The sequence below is a fragment of the Phragmites australis genome, chromosome 11, assembly GCF_958298935.1.
Source record: "Phragmites australis chromosome 11, lpPhrAust1.1, whole genome shotgun sequence".
Taxonomy (NCBI): domain Eukaryota; kingdom Viridiplantae; phylum Streptophyta; class Magnoliopsida; order Poales; family Poaceae; genus Phragmites; species Phragmites australis.
In genome coordinates this window covers 32,527,230-32,539,579 of record NC_084931.1, presented here as the reverse complement: position 1 = coordinate 32,539,579, position 12,350 = coordinate 32,527,230, and the positions used below count along the sequence as shown (strand labels likewise).

Sequence of the window (12,350 nt, the reverse complement as noted above, 5' to 3'; positions counted from 1 at the left end):
CAAGACAGAGAAAAATTATGCAATTGGTTACAACAGAAAAGAAAGGGTTCAAGATAGACCCCACACAGTTCATCGATCCCAACCGAGGATGTAGACTACCACTGTCACCATCGGAAAGGTCCGCTGCCATCTGGGTCCCACACCAGGGCAGCTGCCCGGGACCCACGAACCATCGACAGTAAACTCTCTACCGCCCGAACACCCTTGGTACGCGAAGCACGCCCATCCACCGGGTCCACCCCATAGGCCAAACATTCCCTCGTCACCGCAGAAGATCCGCGCCCAGTTCTACGATCTCATCACGCCAAGGCACGAACAGCGCAACCAGCCTACGAACACGCGCGCAACCAGCCCACACCGCGAGATCCACAACGCCCGTCCACGCACGCACGCACGAAATCCACACCCCAAAACCAACAAATCCGAGCGCCCACATCATTATCCCCCTCTCCTCCGCTCCCTTCCTTCGCTGCTCCCTTCTCCGCATCGAGAAAAAGATAACAGCGGAAGCATCAAAGACCAGCAGCGCAAGGCAATAATAAAAGTCGGGAGGCATCAAATCGGAAAAGGTTTTTATTAGCATGGAAGCGATCCAAACCCTCCCTGACCAATTCGGTGGAAGGGGGGAGGAGACGGAGTTGCATCTGTGGCCTCCCCTGTTGCTCCTCCCGCCCGCCCGCCCGTCTCTATTACTGTCCGCTTTTGCGCCGCGACGCATCCACAGCGATTTCGTTCGTCTCGCAATTATTACCGCTGCTGGAATTCTCGGCGCGGATCGAGCCGCGCATCGGGCGGGCGTCGTCGCTTCGGGCTCGGTTTTTCTCCCGGCTCGTCTATATATCGTCGCGGAAATTTCCGTCTCGTGCGAGAGGGGAAGGGTTAGGTTTGTCTCTTAGGTTTGTGTTGTGTTGTTGCATCGTGTTTGGCGGTTGGCGAATCTAGGGTTTCGGTCGCGGGGATGGAGTCCTCCGGCGATGAGGGCGCCGGGGCCCCGCGGGCGGAGCCTGGGAGCCCCGGCCCGGCGTCGGCACCCGCGGCCGTTGGTGGTGGAAGTGGAGCTGGTGCGTCTGGATCCGGGGGGAAGCCGCCGGTGAAGCGCGTGATGAAGACGCCCTACCAACTGGAGGTTCTCGAGAGGACCTATACAGGTTCGCAGATTTTTGAGGGTTCTGAGTTTTTTGGGTTTGTCTTGTGTTTGTTTTTGGGAGTTTTTGATTTTCGTGGGGATTTGTTTCGTTGTTTTGGTGCAGAGGACCCGTATCCGAACGAGACGAAGCGGGCGGAGCTGTCGGTGAAGTTGGCGTTGACGGACAGGCAGCTGCAGATGTGGTTCTGCCACCGGCGGCTCAAGGACCGGAAGCCTCCGGCCAAGCGGCAGTTGCGGGACGAGGAGGTCACCTTGCCAGTCATAGCGCCACCGCCTGTGCTTCCTCCGTCGCTGCCACCCAGCGAGATAATGGTGGGGGCTGTTGGGACTTATGGTGAGCCGCTGCTGCCCTGTTCCAGGAGAGGGCCCGGTCGGTCGTCGGCTGTGCCCAGGATTTCTGTGCCGGAGATTGGGAGGAGGTACTATGAGTCACCACAAATCATGCTGCCTCCTCTGGCACCGGTGCACCTTACGCGAGCTGAACACCAGGTGATCGATTCTGTGGAGACATTGATTGGGGAACCACTGAGGGAGGACGGGCCAGTGCTTGGTATTGAGTTTGATCCGCTTCCTCCTGGTGCATTTGGCGCGCCTATCGGTAAGAACCTTGCTCTCATGATTTCTCCATGTTGTATTTGACAAGTGCACTAATCTTTTGTTTTTATTATAAATTTATGGTGCATACATGAGCTGAAAACAAGCCTGTCGGGTAGACATCTTAGCTCACCTCCTATCACTCCAATACACTCTATGATTAAATACCATATTAATGAGATATCTAAGCAAAGTGTGTTGGATATAAACTACCATTTCTATTTTTCTACATTTTGTAAAGTCTTGGAGAGTTTTTGTGGGCATTGTGTTGCAGTAACAAAGTCAATGCCAATACTTCCTTGTCATACTTCTAATACGCTGACTTGTTTTCTTTTCCATGTTTTGGAGCAGTTCCAGAGCAAAAGAAGCAGCCATTCCGACCTTATGAAACCAAGACATTTTCTGGGCATGATCCCAAGCTCATGAAGGTACGCACTAGTATGTTTGCAGACAAATGTTTGGTTTTTATAATGACAGAGCTTCATGCGTCCCAGTCTCTGAATAGATGGTTTAAGTAGGTTCTATTCATCTATCCGGGTTTGCTTTCATTGATCTGCCTCTGCAGAATTAGCATGCCTTTGTCATGTCTGCAAATAATTAGTTTATGGAGACCAAAAGCATACTGTTGGCATTTGATGCATCATAGTTTTCTTTCTTTTGATGGCAATAGTGTGACACTGCAGGTAATGACACTTTTGGCATTTTCATAAGTTTGAGGCTGTTTAATTGTGTTTGTTCTAACATATATTTGTTTGGTACTCTTATCATGTAATGCTGTGTGACATGTTTATTCATTATGCGTATTGTTGCACTGAAGGGAATAGCACGAACAGACACCGTGTGCGCTTGCTTTGTTCGTGGAGCATCAGATGGCTTATTGGTGCTTTTTGTTCAGATTTATTACTGTACATTTGTTTCATGATCTCATAGGACTTGATCGTACTTCACAATTTTACATTGTTGGGATTTGCTTACTCCTATTCTATTCATCTTCTTGCTGTACTTATTTATTTTGAATAAGGTCTTTATTTTCTTAAATAATTTGATTATGGGTCAGTTTAACATCTGTTTGCCCCTTGTAGGCATCAGCATTCTTGCCTACCACGGACCCTTATGTTCCAAATACAGTTACTGGGAAGCGGAAGTCCTTGGCTGGAAGCTCTTCTCATCCTGGTTCACAAGCAGTTCATGAGTACCAGTTTCTTCCTGAGCAGCCAAGTGATAGATACGAGAGGGCAAGCCAGTCCCGCTTCTACGATGCTTCAACAGAGGCTTCAAATTCAAGAATATCTTCTCTGTCTACAGGACCACGCTTTCTCCATGGAGCTGACCAGGCACCTAACTATACATTTCATGGTCAAATATCTGGTTCTAACCATTTAACTCCACATGGCAGATCACCTTTTCCATCGGGATCAACAGATCATGAGATGGCTCTGCCTAATATTAATGTTAGTCCTGCTGCAATCCATGGCCAGTTTGGCATTCCTCAAGTTGCTGGGTTTGAAAACCCCCTTGCATCCTCTGAGAGAATGGGTTATCATGATGAAGATTCCTATCGTGTGGACAGAAAGCGCAAGGTATGTTCTCGTAGTTTTTATGGATGTATCCTTTTTCTTCTTCCGTGTAATTAGTTATTGATGTATGATCTCTGTTGTAACACTTCTCCAGCATAATGAGGAAGCAAAGATAGCAAGGGAAGTTGAGGCTCATGAAAAACGAATCAGAAAGGAGCTTGAGAAGCAAGATGTGCTGAACAGAAAGGTCTTCCTTAGTGACACTAAGAAAGTTCAAGTGTACCTTTCATGGCATCTCATTAACATTATATTTGCAGAGAGAAGAACAGATGAGGAGGGAAATGGAGAGGCATGATCGTGAAAGAAGAAAAGAAGAGGAGAGGTTGATGCGTGAAAGGCAGAGGGAAGAAGAGAGACTGCATAGGGAGCAAAGGCGTGAACACAAGCGTATGGAGAAGTTTATACTGAAACAATCCATGAGAGTAAGTTCGCTAGTTTCTATGACCTATACTAGAAATGGCATAAATTTCAGACTTTGGAATCCAGGACACTGGCATTTTTTGTTTACAGTCTGTTTTATGCACAGGCTGAAAAACTAAGACAAAAAGAGGAGCTCCGAAAGGAGAAAGAAGCTGCAAGACAGAAGGCTGCTAACGAAAGGGCTACGGCACGTAGAATTGCACGGGAGTATATGGAACTGATGGAAGATGAGCGCTTAGAACTAATGGAACTTGCCTCTCGTAGCAAAGGGTTGCCTTCAATGCTTTCTCTTGATAGTGACACATTACAGCAACTTGATTCGTTTAGAGGTATGCTCAACATTCATGGATCTATGCTTAGGGACTGTTTATACTGCAGAGTCTCTCAGCTTCCTTTGTTTTCTCTTGATTAAAGGATGAAAAAGTGCTTCACTCTAGAAAAAGGAAAAAAAACGCATTTGTTGATTGAATACTGAATTTCATCTTTCTTAATTTGGTACATGTAATTATATATGTTTATAGTTAGGTAAGCAGAATAGCAAAAGACCATGCTTTATGTCCAAAAAGAAGTGATCGTCAACTCGAATTAATGATGCAGTCGAATCCTAGTATATTTAAGGTTGAAGTTTTTCTCTTGTTAGGAACTTAGGATTATCCTTTTATCTAATATAATACTCACAACTGTATACACATTTTATTTATTTATTTATTTAATAAATATATATATATGGTAGGGACCTCCACTTCGCTCTCCCTTAAGAAAAAGGGGGAAACAATCAACTGAAATTTCCTCCTCTAAACAAGTAGGATTTAACTAGTGCTCAATATTTGAGGCAGCGAATCAGTATAACCTTGTTTGATTGAAATTTGACTGTCTAGTTAGGTACATTCATACTTAAGATGACAAATGATAGAACAATTTATGCAAGTACTATTTACTACTTGTATAAAGTACTATTTACTACTTGTTTGATCTGAGATCATTGGAAGTGTTTTCTTTGGTTTGAGGTAGCTATCACAAAAGGGGTAGGTTATTGTTATTATTTTTGCTCTCTTGTTTGTTACCTGATCATGGGATAAGTGTGAATTATAACTGCTTGATGTAATGTGATAATTTTGGTTTCTCCTTTTACAGGAATGCTGAGACAATTTCCTACTGAAACTGTGAGACTGAAGGTGCCATTTTCAGTAAAACCATGGACAACTTCCGAGGATAATATTGGAAACCTTTTGATGGTACCTCCTGATCTTAAGAACGCGCCTCTCCCTTAAATCATTTCCCCCCACAGTTAGCAGTTACTAAGAGCTTTATAATTGTCGCTGTACCTTTTTATTTAAGAAAAATACCTCCCTTACTAGATCATTCACTGTATGTTTAACTAGAAAACTGAAGTAATAATATTATAATAAGTCCTACTGATTTCATTGTTTTCTCCTCGAAAAGGCTTGTGATTCTGTTACCACAATTTATGTTTCTATCGAGTCGCGTATGAATGAACGATCTTCTGCACATGTTCAGTACATTTATATGTAGATTTCCCCCTCGCCAAATGCTGAAATACCACATCCTAGACTTGTTTCTCTTCAATGTGTATTACCTGTTAGACTTTATTCATTAATTAATGGAAGGTGCTGTTAATGGAACTCAGGTGTGGAAGTTCTTTATTACCTTTGCTGATCTGCTTGGGCTTCCATCGTTCACACTGGATGAGTTCGTGCAGGCTCTCCATGATTATGTAAGTGATTGATTTTTGTCTATCATGTTAAAAGGGAGTCTTGATTTAATGATTGGTTCTATGTTATCTCATGACAGATAAGACATGAACATGATCCTAGGCTTTTCCATAGTAGCGTCTGCTTGTTCCTTTGAGTACAGATACTGGCAGATTATGATGTCAGATCTAATATCTGCTTTGACTCCTGTGCATGATAGTTTTGGCTTCCTCTGCTTGTATATCCATTCAGTACTTAAGTATGCTAAAGCGTAAAGACTAAACTATAATTTGCTTGTTGGATTGTGACTAATTATGCAGAGCGTTATTTTTTTTGTTTTAATGCTTTTTAGTTGTATGCTATAACTTCTAAACTTCCATTGTTATTCATTTGATAGGATTCAAGATTGTTGGGGGAATTGCATGTTGCTCTGCTGAAATCCATCATAAAAGATATTGAGGATGTTGCCCGGACTCCTTCAGTTGCTTTGGGTGTAAATCAGAGTAGTTCTGCTAATCCTGGAGGTGGCCATCCACAAATTGTTGAAGGGGTATGTGTGGTCTCCTGGTTTTCTAAAACAAGATTTTTGTTCTGTTCAAGACCAGTAATTTGTATTCTGCTTTTTTTTTTTTGAAAAATTCATTTCTGGTTTCTTATTGCCAGGCATATGCTTGGGGATTCAACATACTTACCTGGCAGCATCACTTGAACTTTCTTACATGGCCCGAGATATTGCGCCAATTTGGTTTATGTGCTGGTTTTGGGCCTCAGTTAAAGAATAGGACCGCTGAAAATGTCTTCCGCGACGATAATGAGGTATTGATTATTGACAGTTTCCAATATAAACCTTTATGATACAATTTTAGTCTGACAGTTTAATCATGTGCAGTAATCTATATTTTGGTGAGTAATTTCTAGGAGACATGATTATCTTGCATGGTCATAATGTATATTGCATGCTAGAAAGTATTTGCGGATTCGCACTCCTTAGTTAGTCAGGCTACTGGGGGCAGGCTCTGCATTTTGAAATTATTTGGAGACGAAATATAACTAAACTCACTGAAGTACCTTTACATATTAACTTGTATCATTGATAACATACGGGAATTAGTGGCCCAAGGATTAGTCAACATTAAGGTGTTTACAGTAATTTGAATTGCTCAGAAACTGGTAGTTTTCTAATGTCAGCAGCATTGTTCAATTACCCTAAGAGTGGACTAAAATCTGGAATTGATAGCCTCGAGAATATGGGTTGGCAATGGGACTGTTAAAACTTACTGGGAATGCATATTTAAATGAATTACCAGTAGCAGCAGGGTATATGTTATGATTTATAAAACATTTAGGTTGACGTACTTGAAAATTGCTCGATACAAATCTTGAAGTAGAGTGGCATGCACTCTGTTCATGGCATTTCAAAGAAGCTTAGCTGCATATTGGCAGTATACTAGCTTTCATGAACATTTTCTTTTCTTTTCCTCTTCATGGCAAGAAAGAAACTTTTCCAAAACATGTAATCAATTAATTGCATTTTTTTTTAAAGGGCCGTGATGGTGAGGATGTTATTTCCATTCTACGAAACGGTTCAGCGGCTGTGAATGCTGCTGCTTTAATGAAAGAAAGAGGGTATACTAATCGTCGCAGGTCTCGACACCGTCTGACACCTGGAACAGTAAAATTTGCTGCTTTCCATGTATTGTCACTTGAAGGGAGCAGAGGTCTCACAATACTGGAAGTTGCAGAAAAAATCCAGGTATATCCACATTAAACAGAATTTTGAACTTGCACTGAGCGTCTATTGTTTTCGAATAAAACTTTATTGGTTTGATTATTGATCTCTTCAGAAATCTGGACTGAGAGACCTTACAACAAGCAAGACACCCGAGGCATCTATATCTGCTGCATTGTCAAGAGATACTAAACTTTTTGAAAGAACTGCACCTTCGACATATTGCGTTAAAACTCCTTACAGAAAAGATCCAGCTGACTCTGAGGCTGTGCTGTCAGCAGCACGTGAAAAGATCAGGGTGTTTCAGAATTCTGAGTGTGAGGAAGTGGAAAAGGATGTGGACGATGCTGAGAGGGATGAGGATTCTGAATGTGATGACGCTGATGATGATCCTGACGGTGATGAGGTGAATATTGAGGAAAAAGATGCCAAGTCTCCCCTAATCAGCACTCAAGATGGTGCGCCAATTACAGTTGCTGGTAACATAAAGGAGTCAAATAGTGTGGTTAACACATTAGCACCACCAAGTATTCAGACTAAACCTTGTGAAAGTGGCTCGTTACATACTTTAGACAGTTCAACAAGTACCTCAATTCATTCATCGATTCGAGATGATGCACGCGACACAGAAATAGATGAAAGTAACCAAGGGGAGTCTTGGGTACAGGGGCTAGCTGAAGGTGACTATTGTGATCTTAGTGTGGAGGAACGCCTCAATGCATTGGTTGCACTGATTGGTGTTGCCACCGAAGGAAATTCTATCCGTGCAATTCTGGAGGTAATGATCATATTGTAATACTTTTATCTTGTTATTTTCCCATTGAAAATCACCTGAACAAGTGACATTGCAGGAACGTCTGGAAGCAGCAAGTGCTTTGAAAAAACAAATGTGGGCAGAGGCACAACTTGATAAAAGGCGTATAAGGGAGGAATTTTCTAGTAAAATGCAATATGATTCTTGCATGGGTTTGAAGGCTGATGCAGAACAAGAAAATAATGCTACTGAAAGTACTCTAACTCCAGTGCGTAACCTTGTTAAAGACAATGATGGAAATGCCAGTACTGAAAACAATGATTTGCTTGTTGATAAGCAGGATCAGCTTAATACCAGCGATATAGCTCATCAGTGGAATGGTGTAAGCCAGGAATTGAGTGCTAATCCAGAAAGCTTGTCTGTTCAGCAATATCCTTCATCTGAGAAAACACGATCTCAGTTGAAATCATACATAGGTCACAAGGCAGAACAGCTTTATGTTTACAGATCACTACCTCTTGGACAAGATAGGAGACGGAATCGGTATTGGCAGTTTTCCGCTTCTGCATCACCCTATGACCCTGGTTCTGGAAGAATCTTTTTTGAATCTAGAGATGGTTACTGGAGGGTCATTGACTCAGCTGAGGTACTTATTTTGTTCAAAACTCTAGATGTCATTTCTTCAGCTAATATTCTCAATAAGAGCTACCAAATAGTGCAGTTCAGATGGTGATTCTTGTTATTTCAATGTATTAAATGTTAATTGGTTATGCAACCTGTGGGAGTTATCTCATAGGAGTCACCCTGAAAATAGGAGAATGGGAACTGTAATATCAGGCACCATATCAACTTTGAATGGTGGGGATTAATCACTAGAGGGTTGGAGGTCATAACAATGAAGTTGAATTATTCTGGGGTATTTTTGAAAAGTATGCAGGTGGTATTTGATGGTTCACATGAGCCATCTATATTCAACCCAAATGCTTATGTGGTAGTTCTCAAATTGTCATTCTCCTATTTTAAGTGCGTATTTTATATTGTAAAATGCTTCACTTAGGATTGATGTGCATGTTTGTCCATATCATGTTAGCACAACATTTGTGTCACTGACTAGATAACACTGGCAGTTAGCACCAGTTCATTGAGGAACCAGTGTTTTGGCTGGTGTATTATTCATTTGTGCCGAGTGTTGCTGGGAACCAGCTAGAAATTAGAGTTTTTGAACTTGTTTTAGTGGCTGATTCCTTGCTTAGTTTGTTCGTCAAGAACACTGTGTTTTGACTGGTGGGATGAATGCTGACAGTAAGCAGCTGTGTGTTGTGAACAGCAATTGCACAATATCTGGTACTGTTTCTAGAAAAACTAGACAGTAAATGGAGTGATGAACATATATATATATTTCGTCATTAGATAGCAACTGGACATGATTATACAGATTTTAGTGTCTTCTTTTTCACGTTTCTCTCAGATCCAGCTGTACTTTCTGGTTTACATGCTATCTATTTTAACATGATGCCTTGTTAAAAATGCAGACGTTTGAAGCTTTGGTAGCTTCCCTTGATTCTCGTGGCCTCCGGGAGTCGCATCTGCATTCAATGTTGCAAAGTATCGAGCCAACCTTTAAGGAAGCTATTGGGAGGAAAAAGTGTGCTAGTTTAGAACTCTCAGCTGGACTGCTTTTGAAAAATGGAAGTAATGAAATCATAAGTCCAAATCGCAGCAATGAGTTTGGAAGTCCATGCAGTACCCTTTCTGGCATTGCTTCTGATAATGCTATGGCATGTTCTGATACTTTCAAGATAGAGATTGGGCGTAATGATGTCGAGAAGATTGCTATTTCGAAAAGGGCTTATGTGTTTCTAAAATGGATGTGGAGGGAGTGCTACAATCAACAATCTACCTGTGCCTTGAAATACGGAAAGAGACGGTGCTCTGAGTTGATACAATCTTGTGATTATTGCTATCAGATTTACTTAGCTGAAGGAAGGCATTGTTCTTCCTGCCACAAGACATTCAAACCCATTCATAATTTCTTGGAGCACTCGTCACAATGTGAAGAAAAACAGAGAACAGATCCCAACTGGAAGATGCAAACTGCGGACAATTCTGTTCCCATAGGATTGAGATTGCTGAAGCTGCTGTTAGCTACCATAGAGGTGCAGTAACATGCTTCTGATCAGTGGCATCTATTTTGTTTGTTGCAAACAGTGCTGTTTGTGTGACTTGTTAGCATTGCGTTTTACAGGCCTCAGTACCAGCAGAAGCACTCCAACTGTTTTGGACAGATGGGTATCGAAAATCTTGGGGTGTGAAGTTGTATTCCACATCATCTGCTGAAGAAGTTTTCCAGGTTGCACAGCCTTTTCTTTTTCTATTTATTTAATATGCCATGTAGTTTGTTTTGTTTGCTAGACATGTGTTACATTTAGTTTTACTCTACCGGCAATAGCAACAATCTCATGCTAGACTAAGCTGCAATGAGTCTTCTGTGCTGTTTGAATCTCCACCAAGTTGCCTCCCACTTTGATTCTGTCAGTTTCCTATGTGAGATGAGGGCTTAAGTCCTGACCTGAATTACGTTTTTGTAAGAGAGATTGCCATGGTTGAAAAAATCTTTGTAATTTTGTATCAATTTTTAGATGATCCACCAAGTTGCGTAAGTCCTGACCTGAATTATGTTTTTGTAAGAGAGATTGCCATGGTTGAAAAAATCTTTGTAATTTTGTATCAATTTTTAGATGAGTTTTTCTGTGCCTATCTGAATTATGCTGTGTCATGTTTATGCAGATGCTTACTGTGCTTGAAGGTGCAATAAAGCGGGATTACTTATCATCTAACTATGAAACGACAACTGAGTTGCTTAATTCGAGCACGCAAGACTTTGCTACTCAGAATTCTGTTGGGGGTTCTGGATCTGCTTCTGTACTTCCATGGGTTCCTGATACTACTGCTGCTGTTGCCTTAAGATTGTTAGACCTGGATTTTTCCATCTCATACACGCTTCATCCAAAGGCGGGATCAAATAAGGAGAGAGAAGCTGGAGATTTCAAGGTGAGAGCCTTACAAATGATTATGGCATTACATTTTTAAGGTGGCAATGTAATGACGGGTTTACATGTTTTGGTGGTAATTTGTCCTCTATCTGCTATGTCTCGATCAATAACATAAAATGTTGTGTTTATTTCAAGAATATTTATTTGGAAAATATACTATTTTGTCTTCCTGACATAGGCACGTCCATCTATTAGGTGCCCTGTTGTGTAACTGTCTCATTTCTTCGTGCAGAAGCTTCTGCCGAGATACACTGCTGTTAAGAACAGACAAGAAATAGATCAGTTCGGAGCTATTAGTTTTGATCAACAAGATGGAGTTTTGCCAACTCACAGCAATGGTCGTAGAGGCCGTGGACGCGGAAGTCGTGGTGGTAGCAGGGGAGGTAGATCCCGTAGTCGTGGTGGCAAGGTCCCTAGAGGTGTTGGCAGCTCTTCCAGGATTCAGTTCAGGGATAACAACAGTGTGTCGTATGATAAAGTCCCGCGAAAGAATGCACCCCGTGGGCGTGGGCGTAATCGTGGCCGTGGCAGGGGACTTCGAACTGTTAGACCTCGGCAGACATCTGAGCTTGGCGCCAGATCAATTCCAAAGGCAAACTTATTGGGCAGCTTTAGCATGCTAAGCAAGGCAAACCATACCAGTACTGTGCATTCTCCCGAGAGCTCTGGCGCAGAAGAGTGGGCCTTGGAGAGAAGGGGATATGTCAAGGATGATGGCAACACTTCGGTATCTCAATCAGATGAATCAGAAGAAAATGAAAAAAATGGTGAGCCCATGAATCAAGAATATGATGAACAGCTCCCAGATTATCCAAGAGGCAACCCTGGGTCCAGCCCCCTACAGATGATGAATGATGGGAGCGAAGATGATGAGGATGCTGAAGGAGATGAAGAGGGTGAAGAGGATGGAGAGAGCTATGAAGTGGAACATCCTGTTGGTGACGAGGACGATGATGTTGAGATGGGCGAGGATGATGAAGTTCGTGACGATGACGACGACGATGGTGGAGATGGTGTCGAGAATGCAGATGAGGATGAAGGTGGCACATCATCGTATTCTTCGGAGTATAGCGAATAAGAGAAGCTGGAAGAACTGGATCGCGCCGCGGGAAATGATGTACCAAAGGCTTGAATCTCCACCTTGGCCTTCACTCTACTCTAACTGCCGAGTCAAAAAGCTATCAGAGGCAGCCAGGTAGTTCGTTGATTGTTGGAGTGCATTAGTATAAGGTAGTCAGTATTAGAAGATTTGCTTTGTACATGCTTATCTCGGTAGTTTACAAATTAGGCCATTTCTGTGTATACGACATACCAATGGTAAAAAAAAATCATGTAGCCGGCTCTCCTTATTTTCTTCTTTATTG

At 42.2% G+C, this 12,350-nt stretch overlaps 1 protein-coding gene across 1 annotated transcript; it reads left to right on the top strand.

Moving 5' to 3' along the window:
- Positions 1-290: 290 nt before the first annotated feature.
- LOC133884847 (homeobox-DDT domain protein RLT2-like) lies at positions 291-12,347 on the top strand. Its single transcript, XM_062324420.1, has 18 exons — positions 291-1,148; positions 1,251-1,745; positions 2,093-2,169; positions 2,824-3,321; positions 3,413-3,505; positions 3,576-3,740; positions 3,845-4,067; positions 4,873-4,973; positions 5,387-5,473; positions 5,848-6,000; positions 6,114-6,266; positions 6,994-7,203; positions 7,295-7,957; positions 8,031-8,579; positions 9,466-10,089; positions 10,179-10,283; positions 10,721-10,984; positions 11,219-12,347. The coding sequence occupies exons 1-18, from the start codon at positions 959-961 to the stop codon at positions 12,062-12,064; spliced, it is 5,496 nt and encodes a 1,831-aa protein (XP_062180404.1). The 5' UTR covers positions 291-958; the 3' UTR covers positions 12,065-12,347.
- The last annotated feature ends 3 nt before the right edge of the window (positions 12,348-12,350 follow it).